General features: G+C 38.1%; 1 protein-coding gene across 7 annotated transcripts in view; it reads left to right on the forward strand.

The window, feature by feature from the left end:
* The window catches only part of ATXN2 (ataxin 2), a 115,617-nt gene that overhangs the window by 84,968 nt on the left and 10,563 nt on the right, over positions 1 to 20,086 (forward strand). For 5 of the 7 annotated variants that reach the window (XM_059139120.1, XM_059139125.1, XM_059139123.1 and 2 more), the window contains 6 exons: positions 1,887 to 2,191; positions 3,674 to 3,737; positions 4,315 to 4,467; positions 4,851 to 4,917; positions 16,142 to 16,326; positions 16,640 to 16,772. In XM_059139120.1, coding sequence (XP_058995103.1) covers positions 1,887 to 2,191; positions 3,674 to 3,737; positions 4,315 to 4,467; positions 4,851 to 4,917; positions 16,142 to 16,326; positions 16,640 to 16,772 — 907 coding nt within the window. The remainder of the gene's footprint in view (positions 1 to 1,886; positions 2,192 to 3,673; positions 3,738 to 4,314; positions 4,468 to 4,850; positions 4,918 to 16,141; positions 16,327 to 16,639; positions 16,773 to 20,086) is intronic. The other 2 variants (XM_059139122.1, XM_059139124.1) reach the window with 1 other exon arrangement.

The raw sequence follows: 20,086 nt of genomic DNA on the forward strand, positions 1-20,086 counted from the left end.
TAAAATAAATTAAAGACAAATAATTGCATAATCTCGCTTATGTGTGAGATCTTAAAAAAAAAAAAAAAGGCCCTTCAGGTACAGATTGGTTATCACAGGCAGGGGACAGTGAAATGTGTGAATGGGGTCAAAAGATAAAAACTTCTATTTATAAAATAAGTCATGAGGGTGTAATGTTCAGCATGGTGACTCTAGTCAGTCATACTGTGCTGTAATATTTGAAACTTCCTAAAAGAATTGATCTTAAAAGTTGTCAAAAGAAAAATTTTTAACTGCAGTTATGGCTGTTAACTAGACATTGATTATTTTGCAGCATATACGTATATTGAATGTGGTGTATGCCTGAAACCAATACATTTATATATTATGTTTTATTGGAAAAAAGTAGTAAGGGGAAGGAAAAAATCTCAGTTTTCACTTAGGCTTCTTTAGTGTACTGCAGTTGGAAATACAGCTGAATGCTGAAAAGCATGAATTGTGCCTTAGTTTATCAATTTACGAGGTGGTGGTAAGTGTCTACATCACATAGGTCTGTTGTAGCAATTAAGGGAATGAGTTAAATCATTTAGAACAGTGTCCACACCATAGTGAGTACTTTAGGTATGTTTTCCATTATATATGAGTAACATAAAAAAAAGTCTCATTTTTGTCTCACTCAAAAGACTTCTGGAAATACTCAAGAGATCTCTGCAGTATGCAGTTGGTCTCTTAATGTAGGTAGCTGCTACTAAAAATTACCTGAACAAATGCTGGCTTAAACATTAAATGCCTGTTGTAACTTGAGTTGCCACTGGGTTCAAATAAATGATCCTATCATCACCTTTCGGCATGAGCTGCTTGTGGATTCTGTGACTGTCTAGGTGATGTGGTGAAGCTGGAGATGCTCTCAAGAAGCCAGCCTGCCAAGGGCCTGAGCAGTGAGACCTTGACATTTGTTTGCCCATCCTGAGGCTGGGGAGAGACCCTTTTTTTCTGTCCAGCTCGTGCAGTCCCTTCTTGATGCCTGGGGCTGCTGCTCTATTCACATTGCCACTTCGGCGGCTTTTCCTTGGTGTCTTTTTCCTTCTCTTTTTCTTGTCATTTCCTTCAGCTGCTTCTCTTACCTTTCTAGAGAGTATGGCATCTTAAATCAATCATCTTCAGACAGTAGTAGCATTGATTTCTTCTAGCCTGTAAACTTAAAAACCCCAGCACCTACTTCACTAACATCTTAGCCTTCTACTCGTCTTGGTACTTGTGTTTTGCACTTTCCTTCTTCGATAAGGTTAGAAGATCTAATTGACCAACCTTCTATCCCTCTGAATCCACCTGCTTCGGACTTGCCAACCCACCACTTCTGCAGTCCAGGCCCAGGTCCTAGTCCACTAGTGCTTTTCTGTTTCTCCCTTTCCCTTGGGTTTTTAAGCATGTTGTTTCTTTAGCTTAGATAATTCCATTTTCCAGGCTACTCTCACCCCCAAACTTTTATACCTTAGACTACATGGCACTTCCACTGAGAAACCTTTTTCTATAAATTGCTTTTCCTTTAGGATCCCATTTCATTTACCACATTTTTGTTAGGTATCTGATCTCACCCAGGTGGTAAGGGTGAGGATAGGAACTATTCGTATTTTCCATACTCAGAGGGTACAATTTCTGACACATGGTAGGCAGTTAGTAGATATTTAACTTTTGAGGTTAGGATATTTGAGTGCCTAGATGACTATGGGTGTGTTGTATATATGTTCTGTTATTATTGCTTTATAGTAAGTACATTACTCTTAAAATGTAAAAAGCCTTATTTGGTATATCATGCTTATAAATATTATTAGTTTGCTTACGCTCATGGAGAAAATTGATTATGGAGTTATTTAAAATATTTAAATATAATTGTTTTCTTTATTCAGTTACAGCCAAGTTCTACTTCTGAATCTATGGATCAACTGCTAAACAAAAATAGAGAGGGAGAAAAATCAAGAGATTTGATCAAAGACAAAATTGAACCAAATGCTAAGGATTCATTCATTGAAAATAGCAGCAGCAATTGCACCAGTAGCAGCAGCAAACCGAACAGTCCCAGCATTTCCCCTTCAATCCTCAGTAACACGGAGCACAAGAGGGGACCTGAGGTCACATCACAAGGGGTTCAGACTTCCAGTCCAGGATGTAAACAAGAGAAGGATGATAAAGAGGAGAAGAAAGATGCAGCTGAGTGAGTAAACTTTGAATTGAGCACATCCTGTTACTTACTTTTTTTTAGAGTGTACAGGGGCTTTCAGCTCAGGAATCTATCTGGACTTTTGGACTGCTTTCTGAGTACCCCCCCAGGTTACAAACAACTGTAAACAGATGACTTCTTAAGTAAATTAAGTCTTTGTACTCTGTACTCTGTTTCCTTCCTTCCCCAGTTTTGTTCCCCATAGCCAAAATCAAGACTAAATTTAGAAGAACTTTTTTTTTGTAAATATACAGGGAGTTTTGGGAAGTATATCCCCTGAATGCTGGTCAGTACCCCCTCCTAGCCCTGCTGCTAGAACCAAGAACTGCTGCTGCCAGAAAGAGATGACAAGTTATTATTGACAAGTTGGCAGATTATTATAATAAATTAATTGGCAAATTTAACTTTCTACCTTTTGAAACGTGGAAATTTATTTTCTAAAACTTTTTTTCATTAAAAGGCACTAAAAGCAAATAGAGCTTAGAAAGATGAGAAAGATCAGTTTTCAGATTGAAATAACAGTGTCTGGCTCCTACTTGGAATTCAGCATGTTTTCCGTCAGAAAACGTTTTATTAATTGTTAGGATTGTTATTAATTGTTAGATTTCTTAAGATAAACTTAATCCTCCACATTTGATATGTCATTTCAGCCTAACCACTGTTAATTTATCTATTCTGGGTTCCATACAATCCATTTACAGCCGAACTTTTGGAATGCAGCCTATTCATCTATCAGAGAGTGCTTATTCTTAATATGAGGCAAAAATTTTTATTTCCCAATAGTGGTATGTGGGTGGTATGTAGGAAAACACTTGGTTGCATTAGAAAATACTGCATGCAAGGGGGCACCCAGCTGGTTCAGTCTGCAGAGCATGCACCTTGATCTCAGTGTGTGGGTTCCACCCCATGTTGGGTGTAGAGAGTACTTAAAAGTAAAATCTTAAAAAAGAGAGAGAGAAGGAAAGAAAATACTGCATTCTAGAGAATTGGTATATTAGGGATTGCCTTTAGCGATATTTTATTTTCTCAGTTGATTTGTTGATTGCCTTTGAGAGAAGATATATTAACACTTTTTTTTAGGATTTATTTGCTGTACACATGCATATGCATGGTTCGGGGATGGGGAGAGGGCGAGAAAGAATCCTCAGGCAGACTCCCACTGAATGCAGACCTCCAGGTGGAGCTTGATCCCAGGACCCTGAGATCATAACCTGAGCCAAAATCAAGAATCAGATGCTTAAATAACTGAGCCAGCCAGGTGCCCCCACTTTTTAAAAAATTGCCTTTTTTGGGCATGCCTTAATCTGATTAAGGTGTGGGAAATACATGTATGCATTTTAATGAAGAGAATTCATGATCTAGTAAGAATTGTTTAATGTATGTTTAGCAGTTTTTTAAAAAAAGTGTAGAAGACTTGAGAGAAACACAAGTTCCATGCAAATTTTATTGGCCCCTTTTAATTTTCCCCTGGTTTAGGCAAGTGAGAAAATCAACTTTGAATCCTAATGCAAAAGAGTTCAACCCTCGTTCCTTTTCTCAGGTAAGTTTATTTCTCTCTTTGAAGTAATCATTTTCTCTAAAAAAATTAATTTATTATTGGTAATAGTATTTTCCACATACCTGCCATCTAAACTCACAGGATGTTGAAACAACTTGTAGTTTAAGTTCCTTTTTCTTATATGGTCATTTATGAATATTTTTGAGTCACTGAAAAGATTTTTGTTTTGTTTTGTTATCAGTTAAATGTGGTCTGGGGTAAATCTTTGACTCTGACTGGCTGACAAGCTAGGCTCTCAGGTTTATAGATAAACTATTTTTATTCTACTGAATTTATAATACACTTAGTAAATTTTAAAAATACTTTAGTTCATTAAAAATCACAACTGTTTTAAAGTATTATTGACAAGTTGGCAGATTATTATAATAAATTAATTGGCAAATTTAACTTTCTACCCAAGTGCTTTTCCTTTTGAAACGTGGAAATTTATTTTCTAAAACTTTTTTTCATTAAAAGGCACTAAAAGCAAATAGAGCTTAGAAAGATGGGAAAGATCAGTTTTCCGATTGAAATAACAGTTGGCCTTTCACCTTTAGATGGTTGATTTTTATTTTTGTAGCCAAAGCCTTCTACAACCCCAACTTCACCTCGTCCTCAAGCACAGCCCAGCCCATCCATGGTGGGCCACCAACAGCCAGCTCCAGTTTACACGCAGCCCGTTTGTTTTGCACCAAATATGATGTATCCAGTCCCAGTGAGCCCAGGCGTGCAAGTAAGTCCTAGATTTTGATGTTCGTTTTCCCTCCTTAGTTATTTGTATTCACACCAAGCACTCTGTCAGTGTGTGGTGACTTAAGGCAGTAGTGGCAAAACAAAAGTACTTGAAAGGGGGAGGCATGCAATAGCATGGTGTGTTGTTAGTATAAAAACCCAAATCTGAGAATGTTTTCTGGTGAGAAAGAAAGACAGTTCAGGTTTACTGCAGTTTGGGGTTTGTCCTTTTAGGTATGGGGTGATTTTATTTTTTTAATAATTCCTGGAGAATGAGGAAACCTCAGTGCTAGCTCTCTAGCAATATACAACTAAGCGAAAATAGTAAAATATATTCTTACTATCTGAAAAGTTTAATCTTTTTTTTTTTTTAATTCCCTCAAGCCTTTATACCCTATACCTATGACGCCCATGCCAGTGAATCAAGCCAAGACATATAGAGCAGGTAAAGGTGAGAATAATCCTGCCTGTGTTTGCTTGTAGTCAGCATGCTGCATGAATTCGGGAACTGATTTATAATGAATGAATATTTGTCGTTGAGCTTTCATTTTTGGTCAGCCTGTGCATTGATTTGTGATACCCAATACTAGGTAAGGTATTTGATGCACTTCCCCCACCAAGATTGATTTATTAGAGAGAGAGAAAGGGGAGGGGGCAGAGGGAGAGAGAAACTCAAGCAGACTTCTCACTGAGAGCAGAGCCAATCTCGCAACCTTGAGACCATAGCCTGAGCCAAAACCAAGAGTTGGATGCTCAACAAACGGTACCACCTGTGTGCCCCTCAGATGCATTTTAATAAACAAGACTAGGGGAGGAGAAAATGTTCATCAGTTGTGATTGTTTAAGATCCTTTTCAGAAAGAATAAGTGATTTTGAAGTTTTCATTACTAAATTTGAAAAGTGTTTGCTAAATTAGTTTACCAGGTTGTTGACCTTTTGTTTCATAATAACATACAACTCCCCCCCCCCCCGCCCAATCTGGAATTTCTTTTTGAGCTGAGGGCAGCTCATTTCAGAAACCGTCAAAATCTTCATAGTAGAGGGATATTTCCTCATCTTCAAAATGAGAATATTGTGGGGAGCCTGGGTGGCACAGTCGGTTAAGCATCCAACTCTTGGTTTTGGCTCAGGTTGTGATCTCAGCCCTGCGTTGGGCTCCCTGTAGAGTATGCTTGGGATTCTCTCTCCCTCTGCCCCTCCCCACCCTCAAATAAATAAATCTTTAAAAAATAATAAAATGAGAATGTTGTGTAATCTAATATTCTAGACTTGTGGTTAAACAGCCTTTGTGGGAAGAAAACACATACTGATCTTAAAAGGAGATCGTTTAATGTGGGCAAATGTTAAAAGGTGTCCTTTTTTGCCATCCAGGTAGTTGAGAGCTAGTTGATAAGTTACTCAGTGCCTAGCAATATTCTCCTGACCTAAAACTTCCAATTCTTAAATTAATAAACTTTCCTAAGTATTTGAAGTAATCATTTTTGGATGTTGATTAAAATTCTTACTTTTTTCTTTTTAAACAAGTATGGTATTCTTTGCCTTGGAACACTGGAACATGCCGAAAGAACTGTAGCTTAGATAATTCAAAGTTCTCTAGTTTTAGGATTAATCTTATTCTGTGGATCTAAAAAAGTTCATGTGGAGGAAAGGTTCTTCTAGTGCCATTTTGAGTGAGGTTAATATTAAGATATGTCTTCCTCTCAAACCGTTGGTGGGAATGCAGGCTGGTGGAGCCACTCTGGAAAACAGTGTGGAGGTTCCTCAAAAAGTTGAAAGTAGAGCTGCCCTATGACCCAGCAATCACATTGCTATGTTTTACTGCAAAGATACAAATATGGTGATCTGAAAGGGGTACCTGCACCCCAGTGTTTATGGCAGCAGTGTCCATAATAGCCAAACTGTGGAAAGAGCCCAGATGTCCATCAGCAGAAGAATGGATAAAGAAGATGTGGTGTATATATATATACAGTGGAGTATTACTCAGCCATCAAAAGAAAAATGAAAGGGCGCCTAGTTGGGTCAGTCGGTTAGGCATCTGCGTTTGGCTTGGGTCATGGTCCTGGGGTTCTGGAATCAGGTCCTGCATCAGGCTCCCCGCTCAGCGGGGAGTCTGCTTCTCTCTCTGCCTCTCCCCGTGCTTGTGTTCTCCCTCTCTCAAATAAATAAATAAAAATTTTTTAAAAGCGTAGGTGGTTCAGTCATTAAGTGTCTGCCTTTGACTCAGGTCATGATTCCAGGGTCCTGGGATTAAGCCTGTATCGGGCTCCCTGCTCTGTGGGAAGCCTGCTTTCCCTCTCCCATTCCCCCTAATGTGTTCTTTCTCTCGCTGTGTCTCTCTCTCCCAAATACATAAATGAAATCTTTAAAAAAAAGAAAAATGAGATATCTTGCCATTTGCAAGTATGTGGATGGAACGAGAGGGTTTTGTGCTAAATGAGAGAAGTCAGAGAACAACAAATACCATATCTCGCTTGTATGTAGTATTTAATTAACAAAACAGAAGATCATAGGGGAAGAGAGGGAAAAAATAAGATGAAATCAGAGAGGTAGACAAACCATAAGAGACTCTTAATCATGGGAAACAAACAGGGCTGCTGGAGGGGAGGGGGGTGAGGGCCATGGAGCAACTGGGTGGTGGACATTAAGGAGGGCACTGGGTATTGTATAAGACTGATGAATCACTGACCTCTGTCTCTGAAACCAATAAGATATGTTAATTTAAATAAAAACAATATTAAGGTTTTCGTATATTACTACCTGGTTATGGGATATTTTAACGATTACTTAAGACAGTACAGTGGTGTGTTTTTATGTTAAAACAAAAAAGATGATTACAATGAAAGCAAAACTATTGTAGGCTCTGATGTGAGGGCGGCACTTTAACTTCAGGCAGCAGTATCATTTCCCAAAGATAGAAGTTACACGCCCTGAGAGACCCTCAGCCAGTGTTGTAGAGCCATTTCTAGGAAGGTGGAACAGGCACACTGCAAATAGCAGCTGTAAACATAGTCTGTGCTATGAAGGTGGAAAGTGACAACATAATTGCTTTGTCCATAGTTCAGATTTGGTGATTATCAAGATTTTGTCATCTTTATTTGAGGGGTGCTTTGTTTCTTTGCTGCAGTATTTAAAGTATCATGCCATTGATATCATGCCATTTTATTTCTATATACTTAGTGTTTATCCTTTTGAATATGGACATTTTTCTTAGCCAGAGTGCTAATTACCACACTTTATAAAAATAGTAATTCCAGAGCGCCTGGGTGGCTCAGTCTGTTAGGTGTCTCCCTTTGGCTCAGGTCATGATCCCTGGGTTCTGGGATCAAGTCCTGCATCGGGCTGCCTGCTCATCAGAGAGTGTGCTTCTCCTACTACCTGCTGCTCTGCCTACTTATGCTCTCTTTCTCTCTAATAAATACATAAAATCTTTTTTAAAAAATTGTAATTCCTTTTTATCTAATAATCACCACAATCGCATTATCTTGATATTTTTTTACAGCTGGTTTGTTTTGAATATGGATCAAAGTAATAAGATCCATACAGTATGTTTATTACATGTCTTTCTAATTCCTCTTCTTTTTTTTTCCTGCCATTGTTTTGAGACAGAAACCAGTTGTTACATAGGAATGTCCTGTATTCTAGATGGTCTCTTCACTTCTTGTGATGTCACCAGTTATATTAGGTTTAATTTAATTTTCTTGTGGCAGAGAGGTAAGAATATTTAACAGATGATTGTGAGATATTTAACAGAAGATGGTAAAGAAAAAAAAAAAAGATGGTAAAGAATCTTTAACAGATGATGTTGGATCGTTCAGGAGATGCTCATTATCTGGTCCTACTTTGATAATTGGTAAAATTAAGGGCTCAGGTGGTGATAGCCCAGTCCTCCCCTCCCCAGATATAAAGTTTTCTGAAATTTGTTAGGACTCTGGTTCTCAAATTTTAGTGTGTATTAGAATCACTTGATGAATTTGTTAAAACACAGATTGCTTGGCCCCAGCCCCAGAATTTCCAATTTAGTAGATTTGGGGTATAGCCTGAGAATTTAAATTTCTAGTACAGCTTATAAAACCAGCTCCCTAGTGATACTGAAGGTCCGTGATCATATTTTGAAAATCATTGGTTAGGAGTTTGGAAACAGTAATTTCTGAACTCCTAGCATTTCTTTTCTATGTATTAGCTAGAATCATCCTGTAAGGGGCTGTTCTTTTCAACTAGGGTTGGATATGATTATCCTCAAATAGTTGGTACAGGAAAGTAAGAATAAATGCTTAAATTTAAGGGCTTAAAATTGCCTTAAGTGCCAACTTTCAGTGAGGAGTTTTTGCCCTTGACACTTTTCAGTAGTATCTAATGAAGTTGCTTTGTTTTGAAAGATGTGACTGTCCCCCCCCTTTCTTTTATTATTTTTAAAAATATCAGGAATGCATGGATTTTCATATACTTTTGTATATTCATATGTTTCAGGTTTTTGCTTCTCCTATTGCCCCATCTTTTTTTTTTTTTTTTAAGGTTTTATTTATTTATTTGATAGAGAGGCAGGCAGAGAGAGAAGAAGGGAAGCAGCTCCCTGCTGAGCAGAGAGCCCGATGTGATGTGGGGCTGGATCTCAGGACCCTGGGATCATGACCTGAGCCGAAGGCAGAGGCTTAACCCACTGAGCCACCCAGGTGCCCCTGCCCCATCTTCTAATCAATGCCACTCCCTTCAAGTTGGCTCCTGTGTCCTTTTAGTACTATTCCTTTGTCTTTGTTTTTGTTGTTGTTGTTGTTTTTTAAGATTTAATTTGTTTATTTGAGAGAAAGCACAGAAGAGCAGGGAAGAGATGCAGAGGGAAAAGCAGACTCCTGCTGAGCAGGGATTCCCGACATGGAACTCAATCTCAGGACCCTGAGATCATGACCTGAGCCAAAGGCCGACACTTAATTGACTGAGCCACCCAGGCTCCCCTATTCATTTGTCTTTGATAGCTTTCTTAGTTTCTGCTGTAAATAAGATATGTCAGGCTAATCTGTGTCTAAACCCCGACCTGGATCCATATTCCTTCAAGGAATCCTAATTCTTTTTGCAGAAAAAGTATTTATAAACCATTTTCTGGTCTTTGAGTTATTGTGTTTTGGCCTTTTCAGTGGACAAAATTGGGAAATTTATAATGCTACATCTAATTCAACTTAACATTGCAAGATTTTTACAGTGACTTTTTGCTTGCATCTTTTTCTTTTCCATTGAAAACCTTGTAAAAATAGTGACTGTATTATCCCTTTTTTGGAAAAAAAAAAAAAAAAAAAGAAAGATAGAAAAGATTTTATTTATTAGAAAGGGGAGAAGGAGAGAATCTCAAGCTGACTCCCTGCTGAGTGTGGAGCCTCCTGCAGGGCTCAGTCTGATGACCCTGAGACCATGACCTGAGCTGCAACCAAGAGACACTTAACTGACAAGCCACCCAGGTGCCCCTGTATTACCTATCTTTTAACAAATTACCGCAGAGCTTAGCTGCCTAAAACAACAAACATAAATTATTTCACACAGTTTCTCAGGGTTAGAAAATCAGGTGTAACCTAACTGGGTGGTTCTGTCTCAGTGTCTAACGAAGTTGCAGTCAGGATATTGGTTAAAACTGTAGGGTCTGAAGGGGCACCTGAGTGGCTCAGTGGGTTAAAGCCTCTGCCTTCAGCTCAGGTCATGATCCCAGGGTCCTGAGATCCAGCCCTGCATTGGGCTCTCTGCTCAGCAGGGAGCCTGCTTGCCTTTCTGCCTACTTGCGATCTCTGCCTGCCAAATAAAATAAAATCTTAAAAAAAAAAAAGAAAGAAAGAAAGAAAAAGAACTATGGGGTCTGAAGGGTTAAATGGGGCTGCAGGATCTGCTTCTAGTTCAGAGATATCGACAGGATAAAGCTGGTCATAACATGGCAGCTGGCTTCTCCCAAAATGAGTATTCAGAAAGAGAAATTGATGTAAATGGAAGCTAGAGTGTGTTTTACAATCTAGCCTTGGCAATGTGGTATGTACGCTGTAGATCACACAAAGCAGACCTGGTACAGTGGGAGGGGACTTGACAAGAGTGTGAGTACTAGGAGGCGGGACCAGAGGGGCCCATCTTAGAGGTGGGCTTATTTACATTTTGATAAAATGTGTATAATAGATTTTAAAAACATTTGTTGTCTAATTGTTAACAATAAAATTTAACATTTCTATGCAGTATTAATTTCCTTAGTATCTAGTTCATTTAGAAATCTTTAAGTAACAGTTTTGAGTGAGAAGTTGTTGGTATTTTATATTTTTATGCTGCTCTTTCAGTGTTTTAAAATTTTTAAACATTGTTTACCAAGTATATAGAGATACACTTGATTTCTTAATACTGACTTTGTGTCTTGCCACTTCACTAAATACATTTATTGTTTTTAGTAGCTTCTTTTAGACTTAGAATTTTCTGTGTACATAATTATAGGCCAATCACTGTATATTTTTCTTGCTTTATTGCACTGGCTAAGTCTTCTAAGTGACATGACCCTTGCATTGCTCCTGTTCTTAGGGTGGAGCCTTGTCTTACAGTGTTAGGTCCAGGCGTACTTCTTCAGTTACACTCTACAGGTACTGCTTTTTTCCAGAGCGACAGTTTGTGGCAACCCTGTTTTAGGCAAGTCTGTTGGCACCAGTTTTCTTTTTATTCTTTTTTTAAATTTACTTATTTGTCAGAAAGAGCGTAAGCAGGCAGAGGCAGAAGCAGGCTCCCTGCTGAGCAAGGAGCCCAGTGTGGGACTCGATCCCAGGACCCTGGAATCATGACATGAGCTTGAAGGCAGCCACTTAACCGACTGAGCCACCCAGGTGTCCATGGCACCATTTTTCTAACAGCATTTGTTCAGCATTTGTCTCTGTCACATTTGGTAATTTGGTAATTCTCTTTGTTTGAAGCTTTTACATTATTGTTTTATACATATATAAAATATGTGATCAGTGGTTACCACTCACTGAAAGCTTACTGTCATCCAAAATCCACCTTTTTGATTTATGTATCTCTCTTAATGATAAGTCTCTCTTAAAGTTTTCCCTTTAGTTTTGGGGTTTTTTCCCCTTTACATTTTACTTAAATCTAGCTGCTTTGTTCTATATATTTTTTTTTTTTTTACAATTTGAATTTCAGGAATTGCATCTCTTTCGTGGTGTTTAAAGTGGCCGTCTGTTCTCTATAACGCTCGCAGACTGAGAGTAAATGTCTAGGGAGGCTTGATAAGATCAGGTTGTAGTTTTTTAAATTTAATCTAGAATGTTGCATAGGTGAAATGTATACTGTCATGAGGAGTCATATGATGTCACCTTTTTGTGATAATAGAATAGCTGTATCTATTCAGAATAACATTTCCTACCAGCCCCTTGTCTGTTTAGCAGCCACTGACAATCATTGTCTAGCCCTAGAGCCATCATTTCATTAAGGGGTTGCAAAATGGTGACATTCTCTATTATCCCTTACTCAATTATTAGTTGGAATATTTCTATAAAGAAAATTTTTAGGGACGCCTGGGTGGCTCAGGTCATGATCCCAGGGTCCTGGAATCAAGTCTGCATCAGACTCCCGGCTCAGCAGGGAGCTTGCTTCTCCCTCTGCCTGCTGCTCCCCCTGCTTGTGCTCTCTTCTTCTCTCTCTCTGACAGAATCTTAGAAAAAGAAAAACTGGTTACTGTGAGGTATAGTTTGTGTAATTAAAATGTTATCATTTCAAGAAAGTTCCCAAAATAATGAGTTGATTTCATACTATCCTCTAAAGGTTGACCAGTGATGGTTTTTGTTGTTCTTTTAGTACAAACTCATTGTTTTTAACATTCAGTTCTCCAGTTGGCATTTTTATTGGAATGATACTAAATTTATAAATTAGGGGTGAATTATTGTCTTTTTATTTAGTCTTCTTATGCAAGAACAATTACGCCTTTCTCCTTTAAATCTGCTTTTGTATCTTTAGTGTTTTTTTTAAAGTTTCTCTTAGAAGATAGTGTGTATTTTTTCAGTTTATACTTAGGTATTTTCTTTTTTTATTGTTATAAAACCAGTGTGTTTTCCACTGCAGTTTAAGTAGTTACTTATGAAGTAAGTTTATGAAGTACTATATATGCAGGCTATTTCTGTCTTTATGTTAATTTTGTATCATGCTCTTTCATTTGTCAAAAATTTGCTTCCGAAACACAGTCATGGATTGTATAAGGCATATCATTCCTGCATGATAGTAAAGCCTTTGCACAAAACCACTTTGTCTTCTTGGTACAAATGTAATGGTTTTCTTTTGCAATTTGTGAGAAAAACTTTGTTGTTTTTAAAAATATGCCAAAGTCAAGAACTTGATTAATGTAGACATTATTATTATTATTATTATTAATGTAGAACAGAATTTCTTAGCCTTGGTTCTGTTGACATTTTGGGACAGATATTTTTGGTTTATTAGCATACCTGGCCTTTACCCATTTTTAAAAACTTTTTTTTTTAAGACTTTATTTATTTGAGGGAGAATGCGAGTGGGAGAGAGAGAAGAGAGAGAGCATGAGCAGGGGCGAGGGGTAGAGGGAGAGGGAGAAGCAGGCTCCCTGCTGAGCAGGGAACCCCCACCCAAACCCCCCACTCCGTGTGGGACCAGATCCCAGAACCCTGGGATCATGGCCTGAGCTGAAGGCAGATGCTTAACTGACTGAGCCACCCAAGTACCTGGGCCTTTACCCATTTGATGCTAGTAGTACTCCCCTTCTCCCATTTGTGGCAACCAAAATGTTTCCAGAATTGCCACATGTCCCTTGAAAGACAAATTGCTCTCAGTTGAAAATCGTTGGACATATGGAAATCATTAAACTATGGTCCATCTAAGTTATAGTTTAATATTAAGATAGATTCAATTTGAGGAAGAAAATATGCCATAAACCCAAGTATATGTCTGTATAAATACATAGGCACATGTGCTAATGCATAGGAGATAATGTAGAAGGCCACACACAGTTGCTGTTAGTGGGAAAAAATGTATGTAAATAATGGGATGGAGGATTTTATGTTGTATTGTAGAATTTTTTTATGTTTTAAAATTATATTCAAGCGGGGCACCTGGGTGGCTCAGTGGGTTAAAGCCTCTGCCTTCAGCTCAGGTCATGATCTCAGGGTCCTGGGATCGAGCCCCGCATAGGGCTCTTTGCTGAGCAAAGAGCCTGCTTCCTCCCTCTCTCTCTGCCTGCCTCTCTGCCTACTTGTGATCTCTGCCTGTCAAATAAATAAATCTTTAAAAAAAATTATATTCAAGCATTTTCTGTGTGTATAACTAGAATTTTAATTTTTTTTAAGACTATGTATTTTATAGAGATTGCATGTGCACAAGCAGGGGAAGCTGCAGAGAGAGAGGGAGAAGCAGGATCCCCATTGAGCAGGGAGCCCGCTGTGGGGCTTAATCCCAGGACTCTGGGATCATGATGAGAGCTGAAGGCAGATGGTTAACTGACTGAGCCAACCAGGAGTTCCTAGAATTTTAATTTTAAAAAAGATGGTACACTTGACTGGCTTTTTAACTTAAATTAATTATTTTAATATATGAGGGTTATAATCAAGTATCAAATAGTAAAAAGGGTTATAATCAAGTGTCAAAAGAAATCGTAAACTTTCATTTGTTAAAAATGTTATAGGAGTTTGAGGGGTGCCTGGGTGGCTCAGTGGGTTAAGCCTCTGCCTTCGGCTCAGGTCATGATCCCAGGGTCCTGGGATTGAGTCCCGCATCGGGCTCTCTGCTTGACAGGGAGCCTGCTTCCTCCTCTTTTTCTCTCTCTCTCTGCCTGCTTGTGATCTCTCACTGTCAAATAAATAAATAAAATCTTTAAAAAAAAATGTTATAGGAGTTTGGGGCAGCTTTACTGAAAGGAATTGCTTTTTCAATATATGGACTCTCAAGATCAAGTTCAGAAAAATATTACTGTATACACATTTCTTCTATTTCCACATTTCCTTCTCTAAATAAATAAAACTCTGTATTACCAGCTCTCTTAAATTTCAGCAAGTCATTAAATTTTTAGCAAGAAAATTCAAATATTTAAACAAATTCTGTCTCTAAATTAGTAATCACTTGTGTAATTAGTTCTGATGATTTTATGAACATGCCAGGTTACACATTCTTTGTGCCTTCTGCCGTGTTGTAAGCAGTGGTTCATGATTCCTCCCCTCAAGTGGCTTTGTTGACATCATACCACCCACCCATTACAGACGACAGTCAGTACAGGGCTCTAATAGACGAGTGAGGAGAAGGTACACAGAGCATGCAGCTCGTCGTTTTGGGGGAACTGGAAAAGATGTTACAGAGGAGGTCACAGCTGATTTTTTTTTTTTTTTAAGATTTTATTTATTTGAGAGGGAGAGAAAGTGATAGATAGCATGAACAGGAGGGAGAGGGAGAAGCAGGCTCCCCGTGAGCAGGGAGCCGGGTGCCGGGGCTCCATCCCAGGACCCTGGGATCGTGACCTGAGTCAAAGGCAGATGCTTAACAGACTGAGCCACCCAGGTGCCCCTGAATTTCTTTCTTTCTTTCTTTCTTTCTTTCTTTCTTTCTTTCTTTTTTTTTTTTAATTTTATTTATTTATTTGACAGAGAGAGATCACAAGTAGGCAGAGAGGCAGGCAGAGAGTGAGGGGGAAGCAGGCTCCCCGCTGAGCAGAGAGCCCGATGCGAGGCTCGATCCCAGGACCCTGAGATCATGACCTGAGCCAAAGGCAGAGGCCTAACCCACTGAGCCACCCAGGCGCCCCCCTGAATTTCTTTTAAGTAATCTCTACACCCAGTGTGGGGCTTAAATTCACACCCCAAGAATAAGAACTATATCCTCTACTGACTGAGCCAGCCAGGCACCCCAGTTGAGCTGAATTCTTTTTTTTTTTTTTTTTTTAGCTGAATTTTTAATTAATTTTTAGAATTTTAACACTGGGAGAACCATGAGGCAAAAATCTGTGTGGAATAATAAAATACATACAGTAGGGCTGCCTGGGTGGTTCAGCTAGTTGGGCATCTGCCTCCACTCAGGTCATGATCTCGGGGTCCTGGGATTGAGAGCCCCATCTGGGGCTCTCTGCTCAGCAGGGAGTCTGCTTCTCCCCATCCCTCTGCCCTGCTCCCTGCTCATGAGCTCACTCGCTCCCTCTCTCTCTGTCAAATAAATAAAATCTTAAAAGTAATAAAAGACTTAACAGGAATTTTTAAAAACAACTATTAGAAACCTGCTGCATGGTACTATGTGTTGTTGTGTTTTGAGAAAGAGCAGAAATTGTAGAAGAATTCAGTGATGGGAAAAGAGTAAAGCTTAGTGTTGGGTTTTGGCTTTTTTCTTGTACTGTTGTTTTTCTTTAAATAATAGCCTTCTGTAGCAAGTGGCATAATTTGGTGTGTCAGACAGGGATTATCTCAGAAAGTAGTATGTAGGAAACTTTTCATAGTGCTGTAAGTGTCAATGTACAGGGACTCAGTCAGATCTGGGGGTCATTGGAGAGAGTCTCTGTGGAGGTTGCTTTCAAGCTGACTCTTGAAGGATGAGTCAGAGTTGTGCTGAGGGTTGGGCATTGGTGTTTGAGGTTACATGAGACACGTGTAAGAGCATGTGTCCGATGCTATGTGCATGTGTCTGATTCTGAGGAGAGGGTATTTTCTAATACTCAGTCATCTTTTCTTCAGTACCAAATATGCCCCAGCAGCGGCAGGACCAGCATCATCAGAGCACCATGATGCACCCAGCGTCTGCGGCGGGCCCGCCGATTGTGGCTACCCCACCAGCTTATTCCACACAATATGTTGCCTATAGTCCTCAGCAGTTTCCAAATCAGCCTCTCGTTCAGCATGTGCCACATTATCAGTCTCAGGTAAGGCTGCCGTGACCTCTTAATTTTTGTTCCATTTAAATAGCTTTCAGTTTTAACCTTTAATAGGGTAAAGGGTTCTTCCTTTATATTTTGTGTTCTGTGTCATGGTAAGGTAGATAGCTAAGGATTTGGGGGCCTTTAGAAGGTTGCTGATCAGCGTAAGTATTTCAAAGGAAATAGCCAAAAACAGTTTTAGGATTTTCAGAGTTGTTTCTCTAAACCTGGAAAGTGTGGAGTTAAGACGTCTGACTGAAATTTGCCTGATTCTGTTTGATACTTTAATGTGTTTTCTTTATATTTTGTTTGAACACAGCATCCTCATGTCTATAGTCCTGTGATACAGGGTAATGCTAGAATGATGGCACCGCCGGCACATGCCCAGCCTGGTTTAGTGTCTTCTTCAGCAACTCAGTACGGGGCTCATGAGCAGACGCATGCGATGTATGGTAGGAAGCATTTTGTTTGTCTCTTTCAGTGTGAGTGACTATTAATTGTTTTAAAGCTCTGAAAAGAAACTTTAAGAATAACTTAGCCTTTTGTACCAATGAGGGTCAAGAATCTAAAGAAAAGATTAACCCATTTCTTTAAGTCTTGTCAAATCATTTCAACTTCTGTTGCTGAAATTTGTGTTCAAACGTCTTTCCTTATTTTAAGTGAAATTGAATGACTTGTATAACGGAAAGTATCATTTGTGGAGAAAGGCATCTTCCTCCTCTTCCTCATCAGTATTACAGCAGTTTGGTATGGCCTGCCTAAGGCATCCAAGAAAGTTGTGACACAATGAAAGCTCTCTCTGACAAGAAAACATTCTGCTCCACTCCTTCCTCGGGCAGTCATTGGCGTTACATATTTTTATTGCTGTTTGTTAAAATGAATGCTACTGTGTGTCTGCCGCATGCTGATTTTTTAAGAGGTCAAAATAGTATGATACTGGGTCTCCTTTAGACATGAGTCACACTTTAAATATAATCATATAAGCAGTGGTAAAATGAGAAGTATCCTATGTAAAATAATTAAAACAATATATAAAGGAATAATAGACAAAAATCTCCATCTTAGTTTTGTGGCTGGAGAGTTTTGTGCAGGTCACCTTTGCATCCATCTAAAGTACTAAAATAATGTGGTTTTTCAATGTTGAGAATTTAAAATGACATTTCCACTCATATCTTAAAGTAATAGAGTCTGTGAGTGGACCCATATTTTTCAAAAAAACTTTAATTCGTTCTAGTTTCATTAAGATGTAAGTTTTGTTTTGAACCTTCCTGAGCACTCCTGTACTGTCATTTAGGTTTTCCCATTGGCATTTCAGTTTTTTGGAGTGGGAGGAGAGAAATTTAAATTTATTCATACAAATGGAAAATACACCACTCTGAGAAAGAAAGTACCATTACATGGACATTGCATTTTTTTAAACCTTTTAAAACTTTTAAAATGACTACGGCTATATGATACTCTGTAGGTTCATAGGAATAGGCCTCAGGCAGCAGCAGTCAAGTTTCTTGTCATCCATGACCTGCTGCTCGCGCTTTCTTCCCGGAGGCGCGCTCCCACTGCCCACGCACAGTGACAGGCATGTTAAATGATTAAAGGCATTGTTTTTGTAAAGTTCCTAAACCCAATCTTTATACCTTACCACTTAAAACCTTCTGCTGTGGATTATGCCCTTTAAGTTAAAATGATGTAATTGCCACGTTTGGGGAAACTTTCTTACAAAAAACTCATTCATAATTTAATTGAAAAAATACCGATAGACTGATTTTGGCTTATGATTTTGGTTATAATTGTTTTTCATTGGCTTGTCTTAACCAGGACTAAGTATATATGAAATTGCATAAAAGTGTATTCATCATACATGCTTCTACACAGTTTGTATACATTTTAACAGTTTTTTGCTAAAGGCTTATGTTTTGCTAAAGGCTTATTATGTGAAAAAGTTTATTATGATTCTTTATATATTTCTGATAAATACATCATGATTTTAAAAATAGAAAAAACACTTCTTCCTTCCCGTTTTCTGGCATACTCCCCTTGGAATAAGGTCTAAAACTTTTGAGTTAAAATTTCCATTACTTTTTAGAGAATAGCTGTTTGTGTACCCATGCTTCTGAGACATTGTAGTAATACTGTGATGTTGAGAAGAATCTTTCTCCTCCGTGTGTTCACTAACTGCCAGCATTTGGTTTTGTCTTTTGGATGGATGTTCATTGGTTTGAAATAGCCTGTATCGTAAATACTGTGTTTGATACACTAATGGTTTTATAATTGCTTTCCCCAAACATTTCCATTTGAAAAGTAGCTGTCCTTGGACCCTGAAGTCTATTCAAATGTGCGTAAATAAGAAATACTGCAGATAAAACACTAGATCTAATGTCCAGTAAAATCTGGAATGATTTGTCATTAGGACTAGTTCTTTATTGGTGGGAGAAAGTTGCTCAGCCAGATTTGAAACTCCTCTCCTACAGTTTACACATGTTGTATCTAATTGACATCTCTTGATAAGAGTAGGCTGAGGTGAGGCTATGGACTTGATATGGTTGTTGCTATGATATGGTTGTTGATACGGTTGTTTACTCAGGGTGTCGTTTTGATATTTCATACTCTAAAAAGAACACTAGAAAATGAAATATTTTATTCTTTGCCATCATAAACCATAATTTAATCTAGTAAAGCAAGGTCATTAATTCTTCAGTAATTTACTTCAGTTATTTTAGATCTTCCAAGACTTAATTATGCCAGATATAGACACTTTGTCTTAGTTTAAAATAATGTACTTTTAAATCTGTTGCATAGAAATGCTAATTTTATACTTACTTCCCTTGAACAGCTTATATTTCATATTCCCAAAGGAACCAAGTATTTTGAGTATGAATTATGTCTATTTTTAAGCTTCATTCTATCTAAATATTTTCAACTTTTTATGCAAATAAAAGAATATGCACCCAGATGTTGGCGACAGTTCTATGTCACCCTTTTGTCATTCATTCGTTGTTAACAGCCACAGCAAAAGGCTTTAAGAATAGAAAGGACACTAATGACTACAAAATAAAAGTGATTATTTTCTTTAAATGGTTGGTGTATTTAATATAAATATGCTGACAGATTATTGAACAGCTAAATTACTAGAGATACTAAACATTCTAAATAGTTATTGACCTTGTTCTCTTTCTAGCGGTTATAGAAAGGAGTTTGATCACCAACTTCATCTCTGACCTTAATCTAACTTAAATCATTGCCTTTGCCCCTTCCCTCCTAAGAAGTTACTTTTTGTTTCCTTGTCTTCTGGTTCACCTCATTTTGTTCTATGGCAGTGGTATTTTCCCTTTCAGAAATACTAGTGATGAAACTTTCTTTACTAACCGAAGCCGTCAGGAAGAATTAGATCTAGAATCCTCTTTGAGTTTATTTGAGTTTGTTTTTGGTAGTTTAATGCAAGCAAATGAGAAAATACATGAGGCAAAAAGATTTAAAATAGACCTATTATCCCCAACACCTGACAACCACCAGTTAACATTTTGGTGCATATCCTTCCAAATGTCCTTACAGACACACAGATTTATGTAGACATTTTAATAAGAAATGATACTATACCCATGTTTAATATTACCATTATTATGTTTCTAAATTTGGGGGTTCACTTCCAGATGCCTAATAAATATCTTACAGAATAATGATGTTTCTCTTCATGATTTACAAAACTGTTTGAGTCTTTTGAATTAAACTTGGTAAATATTCTCTTATTTTGGTGCGTTATTTGTATTCA

Source organism: Mustela lutreola, chromosome 11, assembly GCF_030435805.1.
Source record: "Mustela lutreola isolate mMusLut2 chromosome 11, mMusLut2.pri, whole genome shotgun sequence".
Classification (NCBI taxonomy): domain Eukaryota; kingdom Metazoa; phylum Chordata; class Mammalia; order Carnivora; family Mustelidae; genus Mustela; species Mustela lutreola.